At 39.4% G+C, this 13,407-nt stretch overlaps 1 protein-coding gene across 1 annotated transcript in view; it reads left to right on the top strand.

The window, feature by feature from the left end:
• The first annotated feature begins 7,972 nt into the window (after positions 1-7,972).
• Positions 7,973-13,407, top strand: part of loxhd1b (lipoxygenase homology PLAT domains 1b) — a 30,870-nt gene continuing 25,435 nt past the window's right edge. The window contains exons 1-7 of the mRNA XM_050051113.1: positions 7,973-8,786; positions 10,447-10,561; positions 10,772-10,783; positions 11,068-11,148; positions 11,337-11,521; positions 11,776-11,874; positions 11,985-12,133. Coding sequence (XP_049907070.1) covers positions 8,102-8,786; positions 10,447-10,561; positions 10,772-10,783; positions 11,068-11,148; positions 11,337-11,521; positions 11,776-11,874; positions 11,985-12,133 — 1,326 coding nt within the window. The 5' untranslated portion in view covers positions 7,973-8,101. The remainder of the gene's footprint in view (positions 8,787-10,446; positions 10,562-10,771; positions 10,784-11,067; positions 11,149-11,336; positions 11,522-11,775; positions 11,875-11,984; positions 12,134-13,407) is intronic.

The following is a 13,407-nucleotide window of genomic DNA, read 5'->3' on the forward strand; positions in this document are numbered from 1 at the left end:
GTTTTGCCATGGTTTTTGGGTAGAATGACATGTTTGCTTGAAACTGTGTGGAGTGTGGGCTTTGAGCTGTGTTTTTTTCTCATTCAGTGGGTGTGTCAGAGGTATCACCAAGGGGAACAGACCCCTATGGTTAGGTCATTCAGAGAATACACTTTTCTCATCCATGTTGGAAGATACAAGATTTGCTGGATGCACAACAAATTGTTGCTGTACAAAAAACAAAAAGGGGTGTTACCGTAGAATCCTGTTTAAAAAAAAGACCCATGAATGTATGATGTCATGCCTTTCTGCCAGTGCCCAGGGGACTCCATTCTCACCAACATAGCACCTTCAACTTGAGTTCTCACTGAGCATCACACTCACTTCTCACCATGTCACCTGTTAACCACAGTAATAATACTGTCAGCACCGGCGGTGACCTCTTTCTTTGTTGCATAACGACCACACAGACGACTCACTGTGAGAAGGGACAAACCACCTTGTCAAATAAATCAGTGTTTAGATTTCACCACAATCTGATCCCCTTGTCATAACATCATTGACCACAATTATGGACTTGGAGGCTCTCGGCCGAGCGACATGACAGTGACTGTGTTCCTCACGTATCCTGCTGTGACAGTCTATTTCCTCTTCATTTCCTCGAGCATCCTTCATGAACCGTAAGACCCTCCAGTGTGTTTGTTTTGAGAGTCTTCGCGGAGTATCTTCTGTGTCACGGAGCCGCAGCTATGTTATCACGAAGTTCCTTCTGTGCGGGATAGAAAATAAACATTTACAGCTTTGGGAAACCAATTAAGCTTCGAATCTACAGGCTATGAGATGATCTGAAGTCAGCGTTTCAGACTCCCATTGAAGTTTACATCAGTACTTAATGTTTCTCCTCCATAAATCAGAGTTGAGTTCATTTCTCAGAGGTGATGATGATTCAGGGTCATGTGGTTGTTCACTTAAATCCCCAGAAAGATGTTGCTCATTTTCTTTTTTGTTTTAAAGACACACAAGTCAAGAGTATCGCTGACTCTGAATTCTACATTAGGTGTGATTTTTAGCATCACCCCAGCAGTATAAATTGTTAAACAGACTGCGGAAGGAGTAACACCAAAATTATAGTTACTGATGCTGACTCAGTTTTAAGTGGTCTTCAAACTGTGAAATAAGCTACCTGTGAATTTCCAACTGGCAACCTCTGCAAATTCCTTTAAAAACATCTACAGATAATTTATTTTAATGACGCAACATGTTTCAACTGTTTCTTTGGCCCATGAAACAAAGTGAAACTGAAAATGTGTGTACTGAGTGTGGGCATATGTCCAAAAACACGCATCTCTGTGCCCATACATAATTTAAATAAATCTTACTGATAGGTTCTTTTTAATCTACTGTTTTAAATAGTTTTCTGCAGCAAGTAAAGGTAGGTGATACCAGAATGTGCTGATATCAAAAGAAAGGGAAAAGGAAATTTTAGACATTTTTGCACATGCAGACCAGAGAGAAACTGTGTCTGAGGCGAAGGAGCACATACATTTTTGACAAACTGAACCACTAATGTGAGTAGCCTTTATCTGAGCAGTTTTCCTGTAGCTCCTCAACCCAGCTGCTGTCCACTCCCTTCCCTGAAAGAGGTTGCTAACACCCGCCACCTCAGCACAGCCTTGGCCATCATCAATGACTGTACTCACCCAGGATACCGTCTGTTTGGCCTGCTGCCCTCTGGAAAGTGCTACAGATCATTCAAAACCCACACAGACAGACTCAAACACGGCTTTTCCCTACAGCAATAACGTCTTTGAATGAATTTAAATACACAGGATGTATCTTTTTTTTTTATGAGTATGATTACTACACTATATGTGGTTAACACTTTGTCAGGTTTAGGCACAAAACTACTTGGTTATGGTTAGAAGAAGATCTTGTTTTGGCTTTAAATACCTGCTTTTGGTGGCACAATCACAGCTGGAAATGCTGCTGATGTTCTGCTAGAAAACACCACATTTTGTCATTTGTTGGTCTCAAACAGTTGTCTGCAGTGGGCTGGCAGCCATCTCGCTTGCATGTGCACATAAATACATGTGCACACATTTATGGCAGCACCCCTCAGCTAAGCTATGTTCCCACACGCATGTTCGACGACCTTGAAATGAGACTCAACAATCAACAATCAACTTTTGAAAGCCCTGACAAAGACCTGTAGCGGTCGAAACATGTTGGCTCTTTTATGATACAGCCACTACAATAAAGGCATTTTAATATTTCCTTCCTTGTTTTCCATGTTTTCTATAATTTTTTCAGAGTGCCTGGATTGCCTTCCTGTCGATGCTGTTGTTTCCCATTCTCCACGAGCACCCGACACAAGGTTTTGACCTATGTTTGTATATACAGAGCAACAAGTCATCTCGCTCTTTTTCTTATCAACTAAGTTTCTCCAGAATCACATACCGCACCTTTAATTTCTTTAATTTGGGCGACTGTGTCTCAGAGGTAGAGCAAGTCGTCCACTAATTGGAAGATCAGTAGTTCAATCCCCAGCTCCTGCATGTTGAAGTATCCTTGAGCAAGATACTGAACACCAAATTGCTCCTGATGGTTGTTCCATCGGTGTGTGAGTGTGTTAAAAACTGAGTAGCAGGTGGCACCTTGTATGGTAGCCTCAGTCACCAGTGTGTGAATGTGTGTGTGAATGGGTGAATGTGACTTGTAGTGTAAAAAGCACTTTGAGTGGTCGGATGACTAGAAAGACACTATACAAGGGCAGGTCCATTTACTATTTAGCATGATTTGGCTCCATCCACAGCCCGTTTTCCCACTGTTGCTCACCTCTGTTTTCTAGATTGTGTTGTTTTTGTATCTAGTAACCAAAGATTGTAAAAACAATACCATATAATTTGCCCTTAAACAATAAATGGATTCAACTGGATCTTATTACAACGGTGTTATGTTGCCTCCCTCCACCTGTAGTGTCTTCTTCTTCTGTAACAGACACATTGAAAGAAACCTTTGGATATCTGTTTTATCTTGTGACAAAATTTCCTGGTTCAGTCTTTTTCTGATCTGGAGAGAACAGGGTGTAAAGACTGCAGTAACTACAAAATCCAAACCCATGGCAAACCCAGTATGTAGTTATTGAACTCTGCATTAAGTTCCCAGACACTGGGGATTCTATCAGGCCAAGGTAAACCACAGTAAGCATATTACCGCCCAAATCCTTGATTACCTGGCAATGACTACAGCAAGATCAGTGACGAAGATGATGATGTCAAATAACCTTAATTTAGCATCAATGTTTCTCTTGAATCTAGGAGGAAATAGAGTTTTCCTTTTACTGATAAGATACTGAAAGTCATAGCTACTGCACTTTGCTGTTTGGGGTTCATAGATCAAATTATTGATCATAGTTTTTAGGCATAAAAATTACTTTATGAATACAGTAGTACCACTTTTCTACCTATAACACATTTGGCTGGACAGTCAAAAAACTTTGATGCCATTTTCTCAGTTTCAGTGTTAGTGTGGTAACTGCGTTGCGTCATAGGTTTCTAATGTATAGCTGATTCTGGTGAACCACAGAAAACAGATATGATCTGAGAGATATAAGTGGCCTTTAGTGTGCTCCAATGTACAATCTACAATGATAAAGGGTGGACAGATGACACTAGCTTTGGGATTAAAACCCTTTGAATCTGCGTTCAAAGACACTACAGATAAAGTGTGTCTGAAGTGCAGTATCAGGCCCCTATGGACGTGTCCACCCATGGCAGCCTATCTGCTCCTCTGCTTCCTTCGCTCTCGATGGATCTGACAGAAGTTGAAACGGATTTTCTGTAGTCGGCTTGTTTAGGTTGTCAGGACAAACATCTTGAAAGACTTGATGGAACTCCTTTTTCCTGCATGCATCACTGACACGCATCGTACAAACATGTCAATCTCCTTAACTAACAGAGGGGTCACAGAGCTGAGCAGTGGGGATCAGCTGTCCTCTCTTTTTAGGAGAATGGTAGAACTTTAACAGATTCGGGATTCATTTCTTTGCTTACTCTAATCGTTTCTGTCACGGTGATCCATTTTCATCTACTCCCTGGAATCAAAATACGTCTGCAAAAACAGTTAAAAGATCACTTTCTTATGTACGTTGGGATTGCATAACCGAACAGCTACAACTAAAGCGAATTTTAAGTGGGTACATATAATACTGGCAGAGGAATTTGGCACATGCAATCACCCCAAACTGAGATACCACTTTGCACATTCTGCAAAAACACTTAAATATTTTTGGAAATCAGATTGTAATCAGGAGTTACAGCAGAAAAACACTAAATATGGCCTTGCTGACGAATCACAGGCGCAAACATTAAGAGTTAAACTGCTCCAAATCAGAGTCCAGAGTGTTGGTTTTGGATGAATTAGGTCTACTGTGCAGACAAAGAGACAAAGAGACAGAAGTAGGGTGAGGATGAGGGAAACAGAAGGAGGAAGATGAGGACAAGGAAGAGGAAGAGCATCCAGGGATTCATTGTGGAAAGGAAACATTACAAAAACGTGGAAACAAAAGCGCTCGGCCAGACAGAGAGAGAATAGAGAATGAAGCCTTTTTGTTGCATTTTCTATAATTCAGTAAAAAAAAAAAAGTTATGTTATGTGAGTAAAAATCTCATCATATCACAAAGAGTTTGTATTCAGCATCTTGTTATTGTAGGTGTGGCTTGTATTGAAGGTGATTATCTTTTACACAACATGCTGGACTGTAAGTGTAAAGATAAAATAAAGAAGCCATGAATTTTGAATGTAATATTCAAGTATGTAAAAAGCGTTTACATAATGTATAGAGCTTGCTAAAATATATACAGCATTTGTTTTTGATTTGTTTTGTTCTGTTTCTTGCTGTTTTACTTGTTTTGATTTTGTGTTTAGAGTATTGAGAATATATGAAGGGGGTTTCCATCAAATGTGTAACAACTGAGAAGAAATAGACTTTGAATAAAAATTCATGAAAGGGAGGAAAGCAGCTGAAGGTCTCTTGATAAGACTAAAGGGTTTACAAAAGCACTCACATCCACACAAGGAAAACTAGGTTCTCGGCAGAACAACACAGAAGAAAACAATGTCCACACATGAAAAAATGCTCTCATAAATATATATTTTCAATGCCACCAAGGTGACATTTCAAGCGTTAAACAATCTGCATGATGCAACTGGTGCTCATCATCTGTTGAACAATTGTAACGCACTTTGAATCCAAATGCAAATGAAAGTGTCTCCCTCTGCTGGCTGCAATGAAACCTGTACAAAACACAAGACCTTGCAGAGGCACCCTATTTTCTTTTACCTTAAATGCGACATTAATAGTACAGAAGCAGTTCAGATCACTGTGGTCTCACAAGCATGATGTTGTCTCCCTTTGTGCTGATTGTATCAGTAATTCCTCTTTGCAGTATCCACTGTCTTATACATAAAATTAACATACTTTGTCAGGGTGGAGCAGGCGTTTATAGGATGTAAAAGGCCCTCATATACTATACAAGCAAACAGTTAGTAACCTTCATCCCTGATGTATAGGAGAATGTTAGAGGCTATATTTGAAAAACAAAAAGGTTGTATGTTTGACATTGATATAACCTGGTATAATCTGGACGTGCACGAGCAATAGGCTACTTTTGGCAATACTAACACAAATGACTGCTTAAAGTGTCACTGGGATTAACACATTTTCACCAACGTAAAACAGTAGAAGACACAAAAAGAAATAACAACTACATATATAACAACATTATATTTAAATCTGAAAGCTGGAACTTTTAGACAGAAAAAAGGTCAGTTTGCAGCTAATAAAATTTCAGTAGCTACCATCCTTCAGCCTACAGTAATTAACATTTAGTAAAAGCAGTTGTGGAAAGTAGCAAAGTACATTTACTCAAGTACTGCAATTAAGCACACTTTTAGGTACTTGTAATTTGCACTCTGCTTCTTTATACCTCTATTAAGAGGAAAACATTGTACTCTTTACACCACTACATTTATAGGACAACATTAATTTCTAATTACTTTGCTGATTGACATTAATGATAAAAAATCTAACTGACAAATAAATCAGTGATGTGTTATTATAGCTGTAGATAATTTGGGGGATCTTCACAAGCTACCGAGTATATAAATTTATTAAAATTAGCCCCATCTTTACAGGCTGCAACATTAAAGTCATGTAACGTTATACATTAATGCATCATTTTGTGCGTCATTTGAGACGTCACTGAAGTAGAGACTGTAACACTTGGTGAACCAGGTGAGAGTGGACTCAAACGGACGACTCTGGAGACAGTTCAGGTAAAATAACACAGTCTTTATTGGTCAAAAAACAGGTTCAGTACACAGAAGGCAGGGATACAACAGGATTTACTTGTGCGGTGGTGTGTCTGTGTCACTCTGCAGTTACACCTCCACAACACTAGTCGGCGGCAGAGGTTTCTGTGAAGTGCTGTAAAGTTTAATTGATTCAAAACACACATTAAACATGGCTGAATAGAGACAATTTCAAACACACGTTCACAAACTGGCTTCACTCTAACTCGCAGCATTCACAGACAAACACTTGTCTTTATCTGGACACATTTCCCCCACAAATACAACATGCTAACGTTACTAGCACAGGCCTACGGCATTTTACATTGTATACATTAGCCTAGCAGCTAGCGATCTTTTGCTCTTCGCATACAAAACCAGGGACAACAGCAACGTTACAAAATTTGGCTCCATTACAACTAACAAGGGTTACTGACTTAACAACTGTCTTATACTAAACACGTTTCCAAACAAATATAACATGCTAACGTTAATAGCACAAGCCTACGGTTATGGCATAGGCAAATTCCGTAGGAGACACAGGTGAGGCTAATAAGTGCAGGACAGACAATCAGACACAGGTGAAGCCATCAAGAGGGAGAGGCAGGAAGTAATGTGATCTGAAACAAGAGGAGACGTGAGTTTCAAAGTAAAACAGGAAATAACCTGAATTAATGACATAAAAACATAACCTAAGAAACTTAAAAAGTGCTGCGTTAGTTCCAGTTAATGCCATCAAGGAAAACAAAATTTCCTTGAACGTCACTCTGAAACGTTAGCTAGCATAAGTGTGCTGCTAGCTAAAACAGCACAGAGCCACCATAGTTAAATGACCAGGTAGCAGGTGAAGAAAGCATGGATGTAACGTTACATTAATGTTTTAAGGTAAGCATCAGAGACCCAGATATTATTATGGTGGAGATCAAAGTAGAGGAAAAAAGGTAAGTGACTCTGGTAATTTAGCTTAAATTGGATGTAAGCAGCTGATTACTATTAATTCACATTTTCAGTCATACAGAAATTGATATGTAGGGTGCATTAACAAAAACAACTAATTTTTATTATTTTTTCCTGAGTCATGTTTTAGTGAATATCAATCCAACTAATGTTGGGTTGTTTTGATGAGATATCTCCTGATTTAAACTTTCATAAACCATGTTTTATATCATGCAGTGAAGGAATATCAACTGGTGTCTGATTTTGCAAATAAACTCTTCATATAATTCAAAAATAGTACAAAAACATTAAACTATGAATAAATTATTGGATATTTTAACCTACAGAGATGTTCGATTTGTTATTGGTTTGTTTGGTGGCTGTCATCATCCATCTGCTCAGCTGCAGGCCCAGGTCTCCTTAGTCAAAAATGTTTTTCCTGTTCATTATAAATCAGCCATAGACATGAAGAAACACATGATAAAACCCCACTCTTAGATGGATAGCTGTAAGCAGTTTAATTGTATAAAAGAGGGATTACTGCAGTGCTACTTCAGAATTTTCTATTAGCTCTCTGTTCCCAGGGAGGGTGTCTTCATCTGGTCAGGTGACAACAAGCACATTATCATTTTTAATGAGGTCAGAGCATCTGCCGTTTGTAGGTCAGGATAACCAGCAGAGAGGGGCTTCCCCAGCCGGCTGCCAAACAGCAGTCTCTCTGGCTCTGACCTCTCCTGCCAGCGGTCACTCCTGTGCCTTTTCAGGTCAGTTTAATCAAGTTTCAGCGGAACACAGAGGAATCGGTTACGGTTACAAGGTAGTAAATAAATTAAAGATGCCCACAAAAAAGAAAAAAACAAGACAGAGCTCAGAGGAGGAAACCAAAGATGTAGATGACGAGGACTCGGAGGATCAGGAACCAAAGCCAAAGAAGAAAAGTAAGCGTGTCAGTGAGTCAGAGGATGCTGGAAGATTGAAGAAAAAGAAGTTTAAAGACAGCGATGAAGAAGGATACAAATCTGACACATCGGGGCCGGATGTGAGGAGCACCAAGAAAAAAGGACGAGATAAAGAAAAGGTCAAAAAGAAGAAGAAGAAAGCCAAAGAGGAGAGCGAGGATGAGTTGAGCAATGACTCACAGAATACTGATGGTGAGGATAACAACAATGACGCCAAGAGCAAAAAAAGAAGAGGAAAACTCCCTGATGTGATCGAGACCACTAAGAAAGGATCAAAGAAGTCCTCAGTCAAAGATAAGATGGGGGCAAAGGATAAAAAATCCAAGAAGGACTCAGAGGTAGAGGAGGAACATGCTGATGGGGATGAAGAGGAAGGGAAGAAGAAAAAGAAAGACAAGAAGAAGAAAGGTTCGGAGAAGGGAGACAGTGACGAAGACACCAAGAAGACTAAAGGAAAGAAGAAGAAGGTTGAAAATTACGTTGAAATATACGAGAATGAGCTTCGCAACTACGAGCCAGAAAAAGTGGAGAACTATGAGGATGAGTATCACAAAAAGAAAGGTAATTGCAAGCTTTTTATCTCGACCTGTGGAAGCTGTGGGTGTGACTGAATCAAGATATTCCTTATAGAGAAATAATGTTGTTTAATTCAAAGACAGTTTGATGTAAAGTCTGTTTGAGGAAAGATATCTGACACCCAGAGGAGAGGTGAGTCCTTGATTGCAATTACGGGATTATGAGTGGCCCCAGCAGTAATTGAATCATGCTTTGGTTTGATGTTGATGGTAACATTACACTGACGGAAGTACCGGTCATCTATCCACAGTATGTTATCCTCAACCTACAGTTATACGACACCTGTCACTCACTTCTCTTTACAATGTGTGGTTTCACATCTTAATGAGGGGCTTCACAGTCCTCTAGAGTTTCTTTGTGGCTCTCACTTTTGAATGTAAAACTCCCAATGTAAAGTCATACTTAATGTTTATCTGATCTCACCACAAACACACACACACACACACATACGTTCTCTCACTGACACACAGAAACATACTGACCACATACACTCCTTATACTCTACATAAATTAACCAGTGATTTCCAGCCCTTTTTAAATCAAAATAATTAAGATGAAACCTTCATTCATTCATTTTCCATAACTGCTTATCCTGTTGGGAGTCACGGGGGGCTGGAGCCTATCCCAGCTGACATTGGGCGAGAGGCAGGGTACACCTTGGACCGGTCACCAGACTATCACAGGGCTGACACATAGAGACAGACACACTCACATTCACACCAAGGACAAATTAGAGTCACCAATTAACCTGCATGTCTTTGGACTGTGGGAGGAAGCTGGAGCACCCGGAGAATACACGGGGAGGACATGCAAACTCCACACAGAAGGGCTCCCCCACCCTGGGTTCAAACCAGGAACCCTCTTACTGTGAGGCAACCTTGCTGCCCTAAGAAGAGACCTATTGTACTCAATTTTTAATCTTATAAAGCTATCAATACACGTTTTCTCCTTAATTTTTGCAAAATCCATGTATGATTTATTATGTTTTAATGTCAGAAAATGCATTACTTTTTCAAAAATACACTTTTAGACATTTAATATTTTATTATTATCACCAGTATCTCTTATTTCAGGGTTTGAGCATAGATTCAGAGGGCCATAGTGTTTGCCATTAAAGCAAAAAAAGTATTTGAGTGGCCTGTATTTTAGTTAATTTGCTGTAGAAATAATTGGAGAATTTAATGGGCAATTTGACGCAAATTTAATGTCATTTTAGATTTTTTCTTTGTTTAATTTATCAGGCCTTTTCACATTAACTTTCCATTAATAACATTCAAAAACTACTACTACTGCCTCCAACCCACAATAAATTCCTCAACAGCCCTTGATTCTAGCTCTTACTTTTTATTATGCAGGGCCTTCACTGGGCGAGGTCATGTCACTCCAACAGTGGAGTGACAATCACAGCAAAATCCTGTTTCTGAGAAGTATTAAAAAATCAAATTCTGGTGCTAAAGGTGCTAAAACAGACTCAAAACACATACGCAGATTATAGCTATACACTCTACATCACCCTATATGTTCACTACTGTGTCTCACCATCCTGCCCTCACGTGCCCTCTTGTAACACACTATCTCCCGCTTTTTATATTTTGCATCCCTTCTCTGAAACACATTATTTATATTATGTCATTAAACCCTCCAGTGTATGAGGTGGTGACCATCACTGGCGATGAGCGAGGAGCAGGCACTGATGCCAACGTGTTTGTCACTCTGTTCGGAGAGTATGGCATCACTCCTAAAGTCCACCTGGCTAGCAAGTGAGTCCTCTTCAAAGATCAATGGAATTTATGTTAGGTCATCTGTATTTAATGAGGTGAAGATAGAAGAATTTGCTCAAATAAAGAGTAAATATTTAACTTTTATTTATCATATACTTTAGCCAGAGGCCTCATAAAACCTTGTATTTCATTGAGTTGGTTCTTCTGCTTGAACTAAAACTGTTTGTTTGTTTTTCTCTCCACTAACAGCACAGAAAAGAGGTATTTATTTCTTCATGCAGTGATGGTGGTGGTTGTGAAGTAATGGCTGCTCAGACAACGGACTGCGTGCTGTGGTTTTGGTGTTCAATCCTTGATTTCCAAAAACGTTTGTCATGCTTTTGTGTTTCATCATGAATTTGTGCCTGTGGAATATTTTGTTCTTTTCCTAGATTAACTTAACATTTTCGAATTATTTTGAATTTATTTGTTGTTTTGAGTTTGATGAGTGAAAAGATGCTGAAATTCAGGTTGGGTCTTACATTTTTACTGTTTTCTGATTTCAGGAGTCGCACAGCATTTGAAAGAGCCAAAACCGATGTGTTCAGAATAAGAACTCACAATGTCGGACCCTTGAAAAAGATACGGTACATTAAACTCTGAAATTTTATCCCTGATCCAGACTGTTGAATATGGTTCAATGTAGGGCACTTCAAGGAGGAACAGCTCTTACTTCACCTCTGATCAGATTTAGGGAGATTTATTTCCTCTCATGAATTTGTTTGCAAGAATAATGAGACTTATTTATCTAAATGTTTTTCTTCTGGTGCTTCAGGATTGAACATGACAACACCGGCCTGAGTGCCAGCTGGTTCCTGGACAGAGTGGTGGTGACGGATGTGATTAGACCTCACCTGAGGTTCTACTTTGCGTGTAACAACTGGTTGAGTAAGACGGAGGGAGACTGCCTTTATGTCAGAGACCTGCTGGGCAGCATGGACCCCATGGACATGCCCAAATGTATGTAGACGCAGACATGAGTATATGTCTAACACTTTATAATCACAGTATCATGTAACAAATTGCGTGTTTTGTTAGAAAGTAACATATTTGTAGCACCACTATTTACACCGAGCTTATTAAAATACAGGAATTAAAATATTTTTTATTTTTAATCACACAGTGGTTGTTTGTGCTTGACGTACTGCTTTGAGGTTTTTTTATGAAGTTTGTTTTTAAATTGTTCTTTAAAGCGTTTGGTCTTAATTTTCCAGATAACAAGTATGTGGTGAGTGTTTTTACTGCGGATATAAAAGGCAGTGGAACAGATGCAGATGTCTTCATCAATATCTTTGGGGAGTTTGGAGACACAGGTAAATTACAGCACAAACCAGCTTTAATGCAGTCAATTGTTTTCTTTAGTTTTTTAGAGGGTGGCGAAATTATGATTTATCTGACAGAATTTACAAATTTTGTTTTTAAGGTGAAAGGCGACTTGATAATGACAAAAACAACTTTGAAAAGGGCACAGAGGACAAGTTCACCGTCGAGGCACCAAACCTGGGCAAAGTGAGGAAGATTACCATCGGCCATAATAACAAAGGCTCCTCGGCAGGATGGTTTGTGGACAAGGTAAGACACAGACAAGACAGATATTGATAAGACTTGTTCTATTGAAAGGTTTAAATTAAAGAAGGTAACTTAAAAATGCATGACATTAATGCTTCATCAGCAAAGTTACTTTCATTTGTTACATCATGTGTAACTTAAGGGTTTGACAGAACCTCATCTTGAAACAAAACTCTGTCGTGGAGTCTTACTGTACCTCATGCTGCTCCGCTCTGCCTCTGCAGAGGTACTTAAGACATGCGATCCTCTTATTTCCTCTCAGTCTTCTCATCTGAGTCTGGTGTCCCTGCTCCTCCAACACATACAGTGTGCACAGCTGAGAGATGAGTTCACTTAAACAGACGCTCGCACACACACACACACACACACACACACACACACACACACACACACAAAGGACACACATGTTGTCATTCTACCCTCTGCGTAAAGGGAAACCATGACCCATTAAGGGATTGCCTTACCGCAAACAGATAGATGAGTTGGTAGATTTGTTGGTGACTGCAGCACAGACTGACACCAACAATCAACAGTGACAGCAGTCATGATTCGTATCGTATTTACATTTCACGTGTGCCACAGTCAAAATTCACATGTATTTGGGGGTAAATATTGTTTGAGCTCAGTTTTGCTTGTGTCATTGCTGCTAAAATATGTTCAAACCTGTATACTACATGATATGTTAGTTAATTATCAAAGTTTCTTCCACTCCTACCTGCAGAGGCTTACAGGACACAAGTGAAAACTTGGCGAGCTGATTTCATTGGCTGCAAATATACAATTAAACCTTTAATTTCACAATCAATGGACTCAAAAAACAACTGCAACCATCAAATTATGTCAGTGATCATCCTCAAGACATAGAAGCAGACATTCAAATATGTGTATTTTTTTTGAAGAAGCTGAATACGTCATTCAGAGGATATCTGTGTTTCAGAGTCTGAGCCAGGATTGTCCGCATATGGCTCTCAAGATGGAGAGTTATGGTGTGCGCTATGCTTCTGTGATGCTGTCTTTTTCAGACCAACATGCACTTACATGTACACACGTTGTAGGTTTCCAATTAGTGAACCATAGCTTGACATTTTGACATTATACTTCAAAACTCAAAGATGGTACAGAGACAGTTGTCCATTTCCAAATCCACAATTATCTACAAAAAAAGAGGTAAAGGAAAAGGTAAAAGACATAAGAGATAGGAGGTCAAAAACTGTGTGGCTCCACTCTGTGCTGCAATTAACTCTCTTAAATCCAAATACTCCCCCTACTGGTGAGAA

The sequence above is a fragment of the Epinephelus moara genome, chromosome 8 (genome assembly GCF_006386435.1).
Source record: "Epinephelus moara isolate mb chromosome 8, YSFRI_EMoa_1.0, whole genome shotgun sequence".
NCBI classification, from domain to species: Eukaryota; Metazoa; Chordata; class Actinopteri; order Perciformes; family Serranidae; genus Epinephelus; species Epinephelus moara.